Source organism: Lonchura striata, chromosome 27, assembly GCF_046129695.1.
Source record: "Lonchura striata isolate bLonStr1 chromosome 27, bLonStr1.mat, whole genome shotgun sequence".
NCBI classification, from domain to species: domain Eukaryota; kingdom Metazoa; phylum Chordata; class Aves; order Passeriformes; family Estrildidae; genus Lonchura; species Lonchura striata.
This window is the reverse complement of record NC_134629.1, coordinates 9,011,830-9,026,941: the sequence shown is the minus strand read 5'-3', so window position 1 is coordinate 9,026,941 and position 15,112 is coordinate 9,011,830. Positions and strand designations below refer to the sequence as shown.

Genomic DNA, 15,112 nt, shown 5'->3' with positions numbered 1-15,112 from the left:
GTTTTCTTTTTTGCTCTTAGATGTCACCAGAGATGAAGGAAGGCTCAGTAGGAACATCCAGGGTGTTCTCAGTGGGTGAAGGAAAGCATCACCACCACCACCACCACCATCATCATCATCATCATCATCATCATCATCATCATCATCATGCACAACAGGCAGGTGCAGCTGATGGGGTTGGCAGTCTGGGATGGGATAAAAGGGATGTCCCTGGCAGAAAAAAAACCAGCACTGCAGGATCAGGGAATGCATCAGGGAAAAAACCACACAGGAACTTTGTTTTGAGACCAAAACTCATCATTAAAGGAGAATTTGTTTCAGGTGCCTGCCTTGGAACAGGTTGAGCACCTGGGAACCAGAAAGCTGAGTGCCTGTAAGACCATAATTGAGGAATTATGTGCATGAAGCTTTTCTGTACAAGAATTCAGGATCAGGAAGTGTTCCAGGCCAGGCTGGTCAGAGCTGGGATTCAAATTATCTGGAAAAAGTTGAGCTTTAAGGTTCTTCCCAGCCCAAACCAGACAGAAATTGTCATTTTCTCAGTCCATGGTGTCCCAAAGGAAGGGCCACTGCTCACCCAGCTGAGTTACAAATCCAGAGCAGCTTTGGGAAGGGTGGTCCTGACAAAAGGTTTTCATCTCGGTTGGGTTTTGCTCTGTTGCTTTATAAAATTATTCCTAAAGCAACTCCAAAACCACTGACAATAACAGGGCGAGTCCCTGAGCCTGCAGCTGTCCAGCCTGAGAGGAGCCTGATCCTTTTAATCTGGAATTAAACTTTGCAGCCTGGCTTTAGTCTCGGAGATCAGTCTGAAATGTGCACACAAAGGGACAGAAAATGTGGAGTGGCAGCCTGTTCATCCCGTAATTTGGCAGCCCAGGAGCCTTGATTTCAAACTGCTTTGTTACACAGACTGCAAATCCCATCCAAAAAATAAAAACAACAAATCCCAAATCTGAGGAATGAGCAGTGCAGGAGGGGAAATACAGAGGGGAGACGCACACGAGCCCAGCCTTTAACGCTGACCGCTTCTCACCTGGGATGACAGAGATAGTTTTCAAAGCTCGGAGAACTCTGAAAGTTCTCAATGCTGAGACATTCCCAAGGTCCACAAACTCTGTGACATATCTGCAGTGAGGGAGGTCGCACACAAAAAAAAAAAAAAAAAACCAAAAAAAAGAAAAAAAAAAACAAAACAAAAACAAAAAAAAAACACCATGACAACGCCACACACCAAAACCCAACAACCACTACAGACAAAGCAATACGTCACTCACAGGGGCCTGCACCCGACAGCTAAAAAACACCGAGCGGGGCCGCCTTACCTGGAATTACAGAAATAGTTTTCAAAGCTCTCAGAACCCTGAAAGTGCGCAGAGCTGAAACATTGCCTAGGTTTACAAACTCTGTTATATACCTGCAGAATTAAACCAGAGTTAATGGCACCGCTGGGCTCAGCCTCCTGCGCAGCCCTTGGCTGCTCGTGAGCCAAGCGGACATTTTAAAGAGTTGGCAGATTTTTAGAGGGTTTTAGTTAGAGATGAGCCTTGCCTGGAGTTAATTACAATAAATGAGTAGGCCTCGATGGAGTTAAGAGTCAGGAGTTTAATAAGGGATTGCTTGTCAGGACAGTGTTGAGTTAGCTGGGTTTATAACGAAGAATATAAACTGATAAATTGCTTTTAGGAGCATGAAACAATTGTGGGGCTCCTCTGTTCTGAAACCAATCGAAAACAAGGAATGGGAGTTCCACCAAGAGTTCATTTGTGATATTGGCATTGAAAAGGCAGAAGGGTCAGAAGGAGGAAAAAAATTCATTGACAGTTGGATATTGGTACCAGATCAACATCCATATTTTTAATCAATCACTTTTTAACTTGAAACTGATAGAGAGTTTTTGTCCCTCACAGCTGGATGTTGGTACTGGATCAATATCCATATTTTTAATAAATCACATTCTAACTTTAAACTGTTTGAGAGTTTTTGTCCCTCACAGTTGGATTTTGGTACTAGATCAACATCCATAGTTGTTTAATAAATCACTTTCTAACTTTAAACTGATAGAGAGTTTTTGTCCCACACAGTTGGATATTGGTACTGGATCAATATCCAGATTTTTTTAATAAATCACTTTCTAACTTTAAACTGATAGAGAGTTTTTGTCCCTCACAGCTGGATATTGGTACTGGATCAATATCCAGATTTTTTAATCAATCACATTCTAACTTTAAATTATTTGAGAGTTTTTGTCCCTCACAGTTGGATATCAGTACTAGATCAACATCCGTATTTTTAATAAATCACTTTCTAACTTTAAACTGTTCAGGAGTTTTTGTCCCTCACAGTTGGATATTGATACTGGATCAATATCCAGATTTTTTTAATAAATCATAAGGAAAGCAGCTCGTGATTTCAAACACTCCAGAAGTGGCATCGAAATGAGAGCGAGAGAGACAAAATGAGGGTAAAATGAGGTTTAAAATGAAGTTTAAAGTGAGTTTTTTTAAGACAAAATGAAGGTAAAATGAGGCGTGCTGATTTCTATATGTATAGAACTTTACAATAGGTTAATGTATATTTATTCTGCTAATTTTACATTACACTTACAGCTAGTTGTACTTCGTTTTTGTCCAAAAATATAAAAAGAATTTTTAAGTCGCTCTGCCCTCTCTGTTTTAAGGTTTCAGGTAAATTCCCTTCACTTCATGTTTTTTTTAAGAAAACATAATAATCTTCTGCTTTGATTAACATCCTTCCACTTAATTAACATCCTTCATTTTAATTAGCATCCTCCATTTTTAATCCTTTATGAAAAAGCAAAGAAACGTTCAACATTCAGGATTTTTCCTGCTGCAAAAAGGACTCGAGGGCTTCAAAAAATTCAAGCGTTGGGAGCTGCTGGTTGTTGGCTTTTCATGGAGAATGTCTAATTCTTTGTATATAATTTAAATAAATAATGAAAGATAGAGAAACAGCAAAAATTCAGGCGTTGGGAGATGCTGGTTATTGGCTTTGCATGGAAAAATTTTAAAAAAAAGGGAAAATATGGAAAAAAACGGGAATTTAATGCCCCCCAGTATCAGCCCAAACAAGCACAAGAGAAAAAAAACATGAAGGAAAATCAAATTTTTCCTCTCTGACACTGCAGCTTGGTGGGAAATGGGTTAAAATTGGTTAAAATTAGTTATTAATGGTTATTAATGGGTTATTAATGGGTTATTAATCAGAATCCAAACTCCAGTCACAGCCCAAGGAAGGGGTGGGAGAGGCTGGAATTTAAATTTAATATTTGGTTCCTAAAATTGTTTATTAATTGGTTATTAATGGGTTGTTAATCACAGCCCAAGGAAGGGCTGGGAGAGGCTGAAATTTAAAATATTTGGTTCCTAAAATTGGTTATTAATTGGTTATTAATGGGTTGTTAATCACAGTCTAAGGAAGGGGTGGGAAAGGCTGGAATTTAAATTTCATATTTGGTTCCTCTGGTGTAGGAACCACCAAGAACCTCGCATCAATCAAGGCAATTTGTAGAAAATCCTATATTTTTTTTTTTTATTTTTGCAACCCCACGAACTTTGTGCTGTTGCAGAGCTGAAATCCCATCAGGGCAAAATTTCCTTGGAAAAATCAAGGGGGTTCACTGAGGTTTTCCTCAATTTCTTTTTTCCTGACTTTTTTCCCGACTCAATTTCTTTTTTTCCTGATTTTTTTCCCCTTTTTTCCTGACTCCATTTCATTTTTCCTGCCTTTTTTCCCTGACTCAATTTCTTTTTTTCCCCGCCTTTTTTCCTGACTTTTTCCCTGACGTTTTCCCTGACTCAATTTCTTTTTTCCTGATTTTCCCCACCTTTTTTCCTGCCTTTTTTTCCCACCTTTTTTCCTGACTGAATTTCTTTTTTCCTCACTTTTTTCCTGACTCAATTTCTTTTTTCCTGCCTTTTTTCCTGCCTTTTTTCCCGCCTTTTTTTCCCGCCTTTTTTTCCTGACTCAATTTCTTTTTTCCCGCCTTTTTTCCTGACATTTTCCCTGACTCAATTTCTTTTTCCCTGACTTTTCCCATTTCTTTTTCCCTGCCATTTCCCTGCCTCCATCCCTTTTCCCCTGACATTTCCCATCCATTTTTCCCTGACATTTTCCATTTCTTTTTCCCTGATATTTTCCCTGCCTCTATCCCTTTTTTCCTGACATTTTCCATCCCTTTTCCCCTGACATTTTCCCTGCCTCCATCCCTTTTCCCCTGACTTTTTCCATCCCTTTTTCCCCTGCCATTTTCCCTGATTTTTTCCTGACCTTTTTCCCTGCCTCCATCCCTTTTTTCCCTGCCATTTTCCATTAATTTTCCCCGCCATTTCCCTGCCATTTTCCCTGCCATTTCCCCTGATTTTTCCCCGCCATTTCCCCTGATTTTTCCCTGCTATTCCCCGGATTTTTCCCTGCCATTTCCCCTGATTTTCCCCTGCCATTTCCCCTGATTTTCCCCTGCCATTTCCTGGATTTTTCCCTGCCATTTCCCGGATTTTTCCCGGATTTTTCCCCGCCATTTCCCCTGATTTTTCCCTGCCATTTCCCTGCCATATTCCCGGATTTTTCCCTGCCATATTCCCGGATTTTTCCCTACCATTTCCCCTGATTTTTCCCCGCCATTTCCCGGATTTCCCCTGCCTTTTCCCGGATTTTCCCCTGCCTTTTCCCAGATTTTCCCCTGCCATTTCCCCGGATTTTCCCCTGCCATATTCCCAGATTTTCCCCTGCCATTTCCCCGGATTTCTCCTGCCTTTTCCCAGATTTCCCCCTGCCATTTCCCGGATTTCCCCCTGCCATTTCCCGGATTTTTCCCGGATTTCCCCTGCCATTTCCCTGATTTCCCCCTGCCATTTCCCCGGATTCCCCCTGCCATTTCCCGGATTCCCCCTGCCATTTCCCCGGATTTCCCCTGCCATATTCCCGGATTTCCCCTGCCATTTCCCGGATTTTCCCCTGCCATTTCCCGGATTCCCCCTGCCATTTCCCTGATTTCCCCCTGCCATTTCCCGGATTTCCCCTGCCTTTTCCCGGATTTCCCCTGCCTTTTCCCCTGATTTTCCCCTGCCATTTCCCGGATTTCTCCTGCCTTTTCCCAGATTTCCCCCTGCCATTTCCCGGATTTCCCCCGCCATTTCCCAGATTTTTCCCGGATTTTCTCGGATTTCCCCCTGCCATTTCCCAGATTTCCCCCTGCCATTTCCCGGATTTCCCCCTGCCATTTCCCAGATTTTCCCCCGGATTTTCCCAGATTTCCCCCGCCATTTCCCGGATTTTCCCCGGATTTCCCCAGCCTTTTCCCAGATTTTCCCGGATTTTCCCGGATTTCCCCAGCCTCCCCCGCCCGGGGTGCCGGGGCCGCCTACGCCATCATGATGACGCTGAAGTCCAGCCAGTTCCAGGGGTCCCTCAGGAAGGTGAAGCCGTCGATGCAGAAGCCGCGCGCGATGATCTTCACCAGCGACTCGAAGGTGTAAATCCCGGTGAACGTGTACCTGCCGCGGGGAGGCACGGCCAGAGAGAAGTTAAATGCAGGAAATAAATAAAATTGAAATAAATAAAATAAATAAATAAATAAAATAAATATAATAAAAGAAATAAAATAAAATAAAATAAAATAAAATAAATAAAATAAATAAAATAAAATAAAAGAAATAAAATAAAATAAAATAAATAAATAAAAGAAATAAAATAAAATAAAAGAAATAAAATAAAATAAAATAAACAAAATAAAATAAATAAATAAAAGAAATAAAATAAAAGAAATAAAAGAAATAAATAAAAGAAATAAAATAAAATAAAATAAAATAAAATAAATAAAATAACATTTAAATGAAATGAAATTAAAATAAAATAAATTAAATAAAATAAAATAAATAAAATTTTTAAAATAAATAAAATAAAATAAAATAAATAAATAAAATAAATAGATAAAATAAAATAAAATAATAAAATAAAATAATATAAAAAATAAAATAAATAAAATTAAAAAACGCCTAAAAAACCCAAAAAAATTTAAAAAAAACCCCACAAACCCTAAAAAACCCCCCCCAAAAAAAACCCCAAAAAAACCCCCCAAAAATAAAAAAAACCCTAAAAAACCCCCAAAAAAACCCAAAACCAAAAACCCTCAAAAAAACCCAAAAAACCCCAAAAAATCATAATAAACCCCCCCAACCCCCCCCCAATAAAAACCCCAAAACCCCCAAAAAATCAAAATAAACCCCCCAAAAAACTCCCAAAAAATAAAAATAAAAACCCCCCAAAAAACCCCAAAAAATCAAAATAAAAACCCAAAAAAACCCCAAAAAATCAAAATAAACCCCCAAAAATCAAACTCAAACCCCCCAAAACCCCCCGAAGAAGTTTCCGAATGGGTTGGGGCAGACAGGACCAAAAACCCGGGACGGAATCCGGGCCCGGACTCACTCCACGTTCTTGGACCACTCCGGGGGGTTGCTGAAGGTCATGAAGACGCAGTTGGTGAGGATGGTGCACATGATGATCATGCTGAACACCGTGCAGCCAGTCAAGGAACGCAGGAATTCAGGAATTCCGGGAATTCCGGGATTTGGGGATCTGGGGATTCCAGGGATTTGGGGGATTTGGGTATTTGGGGATTTGGGGTCATGAAGACGCAGTTGGTGAGGATGGTGCACATGATGATCATGCTGAACACCGTGCGGCCAGTCAAGGAACGCGGGAATTCGGGAATTCCGGGAATTTCGGGATCTGGGGATCTGGGGATTCCAGGGATTTGGGGTATTTGGGGTATTTTGGGGATTTGGGGTCATGAAGACGCAGTTGGTGAGGATGGTGCACATGATGATCATGCTGAACACCGTGCGGCCAGTCAAGGAACGCGGGAATTCGGGAATTCCGGGAATTTCGGGATTTGGGGATCTGGGGATTCCAGGGATTTGGGGTATTTGGGGGATTTTGGGGATTTGGGGTCATGAAGACGCAGTTGGTGAGGATGGTGCACATGATGATCATGCTGAACACCGTGCGGCCAGTCAAGGAACGCGGGAATTCGGGAATTCCGGGAATTTCGGGATCTGGGGATCTGGGGATTCCAGGGATTTGGGGTATTTGGGGTATTTTGGGGATTTGGGGTCATGAAGACGCAGTTGGTGAGGATGGTGCACATGATGATCATGCTGAACACCGTGCGGCCAGTCAAGGAACGCGGGAATTCGGGAATTCCGGGAATTTCGGGATTTGGGGATCTGGGGATTCCAGGGATTTGGGGGATTTGGGTATTTGGGGGATTTTGGGGATTTTGGGGTCATGAAGACGCAGTTGGTGAGGATGGTGCACATGATGATCATGCTGAACACCGTGCGGCCAGTCAAGGAACGCGGGAATTCCGGGGATTCGGGAATTTCGGGATCTGGGGATTCCGGGGATTTGGGATTTCCGGGGATTTGGGGATTTTGGGATTTCGGGGTGAAGGGAAATTTCCAGCTGATCCCTCCCAGCAATGCGGGAAATGAGGGAAAATGGGATTATTTCTGGTTTTTATGTGTTGTGTCACATGCTGCAGTATCGATGTGCTGATTGTACTGGTTTATATTTAATTGTATTTTTAGTATTATATTGATTATTGTATTATTATTATATTGACTATTGAATATCATTATTATATAGAATACTATTATTAGATTGAATATTATTATTAGATTGAATATTATTATAGTGAATATTACTATTTTATTGAATATTACTATTATATTGAATATTATTATACTGAATATTATTATTATACTGAATATTATTATTATACTGAATATAATTATTATACTGAATATTTATATACTATATATTTTTAATATATTTTTATACTGTATTATTATACATAACATATTCTTATATACTATACCTATATAAATATATACTAATATTTATATACCAGATATTTTAATATACTGTATTATATGTACTGTTTATATGCTACATAACATGTATACTATATGCTATATACAATGTATTATATACAAAATTTATATCTATTTTTATATACTGTGTTATTATATTATACTGCATTATAATATTATTTATAGCCTACATAACATATATTTATATACTATATATTTAATATACTGTATTATTATACTATTTATATCCTACATAACAGATATACTATATGCTGTATGCACTAGATTATATACAATATTTATATACTATATATTTTTAATATACTATGTTATTATACTATTTATATCCTCAATAACATATATACTATTTAACTATATATACATATATAATTACATATAGTTATACTATATAACTATATATACATATATAGTTACACATAGTTATACTTTATATATATAACTATAAAAAACATCATATATAAATAAATAATATAAAAAAATAATTATACCTATATAACGAAATAATGATATATAAATATATACTATATAACCGATATATAGCATATATTATACATAACATATATGTGTTTCCCCCAGTAAAAATCTGGATTTTTTGAGGTCACATCTCCATTTTTTCTTTTGGAAACGGAACCAAAAAAAAGAGATTTTCCCAACAAATGGAAAAAAAACAGGGAAAAAAACCAACGGAGCCGAGAGGTTTCCAAGGATCCCGCCGAGGAAATGGAGTAATTAAAAAAAGGATATGAATGTATCAAAATTTTAATTGCTATTCTTCGAAAGAGATTAAAAGGACTTAAAATGTACAAGGCAGGAGTGGCGCTGAATCGGAAGAGCGTTTTCCCTCGGTTTAGTACTACAAAGGTCTGCAGGGAAAAAGAGAAAGAAAAAGAGAATTAATGTGGGAAAAGCACAGCAGGAAGTGCACAAATCAGACAAAATTCCAGAGAAAAAACAGCATTTTTTGTGGTTTTTTTTTTAATATTTCCTGTGTGAAGTTAAGGAAAAAAAGAGAATTAATGTGGGAAAAGCACAGCAGGAAGTGCACAAATCAGACAAAATCCAGAGAAAAAACAGCATTTTTTGTGTTGTTTTTTTTTCAATATTTCCTGTGTGAAGTTAAGGAAAAAAAGAGAATTAATGCGGGAAAATCACAGCAGGAAGTGCACCAATCAGACAAATCCAGAGAAAAAAAAAGCATTTTTTGTGGTTTTTTTTAAATATTTCCTTTGTGAAGTTAAGGAAAAAAAGAGAATTAATGCAGGAAAATCACAGCAGGGATTGAACAAATCAGATAAAATTCCAGGGTAAAAAAAAAGCATTTTTTGTGTTTTTTTTTTTTTTTTTAATATTTCCTTTATGAATATAATGAAAAAGAGAATTAACGCGGGAAAATCACAGCAGGAAGTGCACAAATCGGATGAAATTCCAGGTAAAAAAAAGCATTTTTGTGGTTTTTTTTTTAATATTTCCTTTATGAAGCTAAGGAAAAAAAGAGAATTAATGCAGGAAAATCACAGCAGGAATTGCACAAATTTACCCAAAACTCCCCACAGGTGAACTATCACACACCCCAAAAAAATCACAATAAAATAAACTGCTGGAAATCTCGAATTGACCCAAAATTCCCCACAGGTGAATTATCACACACCCCAAAAAATCACAATAAAATAAATTGCTGCAAACCCCTGGAAAAGCCTTTCCCCATAGAGCTGCCTCAGATGGGAGGTTCATTTCTTTATTAAAAACCCGTGGGGTGAAATTCAGATTCATTTCTTTATTAAAAACCCGTGGGGTGAAATTCAGATTCATTTCTTCATTAAAAACCCGTGGGGTGAAATTCAGATTCATTTCTTCATTAAGGACCTGTGGGGTGAAATTCAGATTCATTTCTTCATTAAAAACCCGTGGGGTGAAATTCAGATTCATTTCTTCATTAAGGACCTGTGGGGTGAAATTCGGATTCATTTCTTCATTAAGGACCTGTGGAATTAATTTCAGGTTCATGTTTTCCCACAGAACATTTAGGATAAATTTCAGGTGCATTTTTCCTAAATAACCTTTTAGGATAAATTTCAGGTTCATGTTTTCCCAAATAACCTTTCAGGATAAATTTCAGGTGCATTTTTTCTAAATAACCTTTCAGGATAAATTTCAGGTTCATGTTTTCCCAAATAACCTTTCAGGATAAATTTCAGGTGCATTTTTTCTAAATAACCTTTCAGGATAAATTTCAGGTTCATGTTTTCCCAAATAACCTTTCAGGATAAATTTCAGGTGCATTTTTTCTAAATAACCTTTCAGGATAAATTTCAGGTTCATGTTTTCCCAAATAACCTTTCAGGATAAATTTCAGGTGCATTTTTTCTAAATAACCTTTCAGGATAAATTTCAGGTTCATGTTTTCCCATAGAACATTTAGGATAAATTTCAGATTCATGTTTTCCCACAGAACATTTAGGATAAATTTCAGGTTCATGTTTTCCCACAGAACCTTTCAGGATAAATTTCAGGTGCATTTTTCCTAAATAACCTTTTAGGATAAATTTCAGGTTCATGTTTTCCTACAGAACATTTAGGATAAATTTCAGGTTCATGTTTTCCCACAGAACATTTAGGATAAATTTCAGGTGAATTTTTCCCAAATAACCTTTCAGGATAAATTTCAGGTTCATGTTTTCCCACAGAACATTTAGGATAAATTTCAGGTTCATGTTTTCCCACAGAACCTGGGCCGCGCTCCACGCGTTCATGGGGCAGAATTTTGCTGGCCCATCTCCTTGCAGCGAGCAGCACCAGGAGCGCCGGGGGCAAACCACCAGGACCAGCCCAGCCAGAGGCAGAAATGCCATTTTTGTGCCCAAATCCCTTTCCCTGGCACCATTCCCCCATTTTTATCCTCGCCAGGATGGCCCCAGAGCCCAGCAGGGCTCGGTGCCAGCGCAGCCTCCCCCTGGAGACCCATCTTAGCAAACCTGTCGCCTTCCTCGTCAATGAAACACCTTTGGGCTCCTTTGGGTAAATTCGATCAATTATTTGCAGAGGAGATCAAAACTGGGATTGTGGCTCAGCACGAGGAGAGTTTGTCACAACCATCGACACATCCCCACCAAAAGCACTTCACAGCAGCCCTGGGCAGCCCTGAGGTGGCAGCATCCAGAACTCCTGACCAGATGGCAGCACCAAGAACTCCTGACCAGATGGCAGCACCAAGAACTCCTGACCAGGTGGCAGCACCAAGAATTCCTGACCAGATGGCTGCACCAAGAACTCCTGACCAGATGGCAGCACCAAGAATTCCTATCCAGGTGGCAGCACCAAGAATTCCTGACCATTTGGCAGCACCAAGAACTCCTGACCAGATGGCAGCACCAAGAACTCCTGACCAGATGGCAGCACCAGGAATTCCTGTCCAGATGGCAGCACCAAGAACTCCTGACCAGATGGCAGCACCAGGAATTCCTGTCCAGATGGCAGCACCAAGAATTCCTATCCAGATGGCAGCACCAATAATTCCTGACCAGATGGCAGCACCAAGAACTCCTGACCAGATGGCAGCACCAAGAATTCCTGACCAGATGGCAGCACCAGGAATTCCTGACCAGATGGCAGCATCCAGAATTCCTATCCAGATGGCAGCACCAAGAACTCCTGACCAGATGGCAGCACCAAGAACTCCTGTCCAGATGGCAGCACCAAGAACTCCTGTCCAGATGGCAGCACCAAGAACTCCTGTCCAGATGGCAGCACCAGGAATTCCTGACCAGATGGCAGCACCAAGAACTCCTGACCATTTGGCAGCACCAAGAATTCCTGACCATTTGGCAGCACCAAGAACTCCTGACCATTTGGCAGCACCAAGAATTCCTGACCAGCTCTCCTCGGCACGGACGAAGCTCCAAAAAAGGCCCCGAGTTTTGCAGAATTGCCACGGCAGAGCTCGGGCACAGCCAGCTCCAGGGATCGGCTCCGGCCCTTCCTGGCACCTTCCTGGCACTCCTTGGTGAACTTCTTCAAAAATCGTCACTAACTTTGTAAATGTCTTTAAAAATCGTCACTAAACTTTGAAAATGTCTTTAAAAATCATCACTAAACTTTGTAAATGTCTTTAAAAAGAATCACTAAACTTTGTAAATGTCTTTAAAAATCATCACTAAACTTTTTAAATGTCTTTAAAAAGGATCACTAAACTTTGAAAATCTCTTTAAAAACCATCACTAAACTTTTTAAATGTCTTTAAAAATCATCACTAAACTTTTTAAATGTCTTTAAAAAGGATCACTAAACTTTGTAAATCTCTTTGAAAAGGATCACTATGTAAATCTCTTTGAAAAGGATCACTAAACTTTGTAAATCTCTCTAAAATGATCACTAAACTTTGTAAATCTCTCTAAAAAGGATCACTAAACTTCGTAAATCTCTTTAAAAATGATCACTAAACTTTGTAAATCTCTCTAAAAAGGATCTAAAAAGGATGTGTGGCTTCATGGAGATGTGTGGGTCTCAGATTCAGTCAAAGAAAGAAACTGAGAATTTTGAGCCAGGCAGAAACCTGGGAAAGAGCTGGGAAAGAATGTAAATAATTCTTTATCTCTCTTGTTTTTCACATCGTTTATAGTTAAATTCTATCACTGTGTGTCAAGCACTCTGCACCAATGCTGTGGCTTGTTTTCACTTCAGAACTCGGTGAATGGATTTGGTCCTCACGAAGCTCTGTATAAGAGCTGTGTATTTTGAATAAATGGGAATTTTTACTCTCACAGCCTCCTGCTCTGGATCTCTTCATCCCCGTCCTGCCTCAACAGCGACAGAGGTGGAACAACCCCAAATTCAGCTGGGGTGGAGGGAACGGCCCCAGCAGAGGCTGGGAGCCCCTGGAAAAGGCCTGAGCCAGGAATTTGGCACCGCCTGCCATAAAAACCACGGAACCCCCAAATCCTCTCCAAGGCCACCGAGGGCATCTTGTGTCCACTCCCCCTTGGACACCTCCAGGGATGGGCACTGCAAACCTCCCCGGGCAGCCCCTTGGTCGCCCCGATTCTGAGGATTTTCTAAACCTTCTGAGTTTATATTCTGTTAGAGAACTTCCCCACACATTTTCTACAAACAACGTGTTGTTTTACATTCCTGGAGGAAGTTGATGTACTGGTGGTTTGTCCAATGTCTTAGGAGAGGTGGACAATTCACTCTCCAATATAAAATATAAAAGGTGTGAGTTAAAAAATCAACTTTCTTCTTTTTTACCTTGCCATCGCAGTGTTTCGTGTTGTGCCTTCTCGTGTCCTGTAGCAACACCCCTTCCCAGGCCTGACTGCTGCCCTGATTTTTAAAAGTGTTTTCTATTATAGTTCTTTTGAAAGTTTTAAAGTTCTGATAAACCTTCTGATGATGTTTAGATATTTCTCCAGGAGTTTCTCACGCGCTGTTCCTGTAAATAATGATTGTTTTGCCACCTTCTCTGTGGCAGGAGAGAACTGATGGACTGCTGGTTTCACCAGTGTGGTTGGAGAGGTGGTAATTCCATCCTCCAATCCGTGGTCACCTTTGGAATTCTAGAAATACCAGATGTTTGATTAAAACTTTCTCTTTTGAACTGCTGTGTACTCATTTTGTGTCCAACAGTGACACCTGACCACCCTTTCCAACAAGAAATCCAAATTTTCATCCCCCCTGCCTACCACACATGAACTCCACGTCCTTCCTGCTGAGCCCTCACCAGTTCTGTGACTTTTTCCCCATTTTCTCCCTTTTTTTATCTTTTGGTTCCTTGTTTTCTCCCCGTGCTCTGCCCAGGTTTCTCCTTTCAGACCACAGGACTTGCTGAATTTCTGCCTGTAAATCCCAGCACAACCCTCACAGCAGAGAGGTGCCACAATTCCAGTCTGCCCATGGATTATGACAATTCCGAGATCCACCATTCCCCTGGGTGCCCCATAAAACCCTGAGTAAACCTCCACCTGCTCCCATCAATAGCAGGAAAAGCCCAAAAGCCAATAAGTGTTTGGCAATTTAAATCCCCTCTTACTTTTCTGCTCTGCTGCTGACATTAAAACTCCATTTCAAAATGGCTGCAAGCTCTTAAAACATTTTCTGGATCGGGGCCAAGAACACCCTTAAGAGCTTTTAAGATGTGCTGAAGCAGAGCTCAAAAACTCAGAGGAAAGGTGATACCTGAAAAAAAGGGATTTTTGCAGTCAGTTTAAGAAGATGGTTTTGTCTGGTTGGACTTCCCAAATCCTCCGTTTGTTGTTAGAGCTGTGAAAAAAAACTCCATCCTCTTTTAAGTTTCCATCAAGTTCATTCAGGACCCACCAAAACCTTGGAAATAGGTTTCATAAAAAGGTTTCATAAAAAGAAGGTTTCATAAAAAGAAGGTTTCAGGAAAAGAAGGTTTCAGGAAAAGAAGGTTTCATAAAAATAAGGTTTCAGGAAGAGAAGGTTTCAGGAAGAGAAGGTTTCAGGAAAAGAAGGTTTCAGGAAAAGAAGGTTTCCTCAAAATCAATCTGCAAAATGATGACTGTGCTCGGGAGAGCAACAGAACCAACTGGGGGATGGCAAGAATCACATCCAGCTCCAGCAAGATTTCAAACATCCCTGCTTCCTGCGGGTTTGCCACCGAGCAGCTCTGCAAGGGCTGAGGAGTGAGGGGGAGTGGGCAGGAGATTTTTAGAAGCTTCAGGAACAGCCTCAGAACATTTGGGAGCACGTTCCTGCAGCAGTGACACAGGGCAGAGCGGTGCCATCCTGGTGGCACCCCCAGCGAGCCACTGGGGCTGCTGGAAATGGAATTTACAGCAATTTTGGGCACTCTGTGAGCTGGAGAGTTACAGACACAATCAGCCCTGAGAGCAGCTCTGGGGAGAAGGATTTGGGGTGCCCCAGGACCCCCCAAAGCAGTGGCACGAGGTGGAGCAGGGAGAGCAGTGCCATCCTGGTGGCACCCCGAGTGAGGCATTGCTGGAAAAGGAATTTACAGCAATTTTGGGCACTTTGTGAGCTGGAGAGTTACAGACACAATCAGCCCTAAGAGCAGCTCTGCAGAGAAGGATTTGGGGTGCCCCAGGACCCCCCAAAGCAGTGGCACAACAGTGGAGCAGGGAGAGCAGTGCCATCCTGGTGGCACCCTGAGTGAGGCATTGCTGGAAATGGAATTTACAGCAATTTTGGGCACTCTGTGGGCTGAAGAGTTACAGACA

At 40.6% G+C, this 15,112-nt stretch overlaps 1 protein-coding gene across 4 annotated transcripts in view; it reads right to left on the bottom strand.

The window, feature by feature from the left end:
• SCN8A (sodium voltage-gated channel alpha subunit 8) overlaps positions 1 to 15,112 on the bottom strand; it is a 69,092-nt gene that overhangs the window by 39,687 nt on the left and 14,293 nt on the right. For 3 of the 4 annotated variants that reach the window (XM_077788686.1, XM_077788688.1, XM_077788685.1), the window contains exons 3-6: positions 8,665 to 8,782; positions 6,451 to 6,541; positions 5,388 to 5,516; positions 1,326 to 1,417 (exon numbers count right to left, since the gene is read on the bottom strand). In XM_077788686.1, the coding sequence (XP_077644812.1) occupies positions 1,326 to 1,417; positions 5,388 to 5,516; positions 6,451 to 6,541; positions 8,665 to 8,782 (430 nt within the window). Of the gene's footprint in view, positions 1 to 1,036; positions 1,129 to 1,325; positions 1,418 to 5,387; positions 5,517 to 6,450; positions 6,542 to 8,664; positions 8,783 to 15,112 lie in introns of all 4 variants that reach the window. The other variant, XM_077788687.1, reaches the window with a different exon arrangement.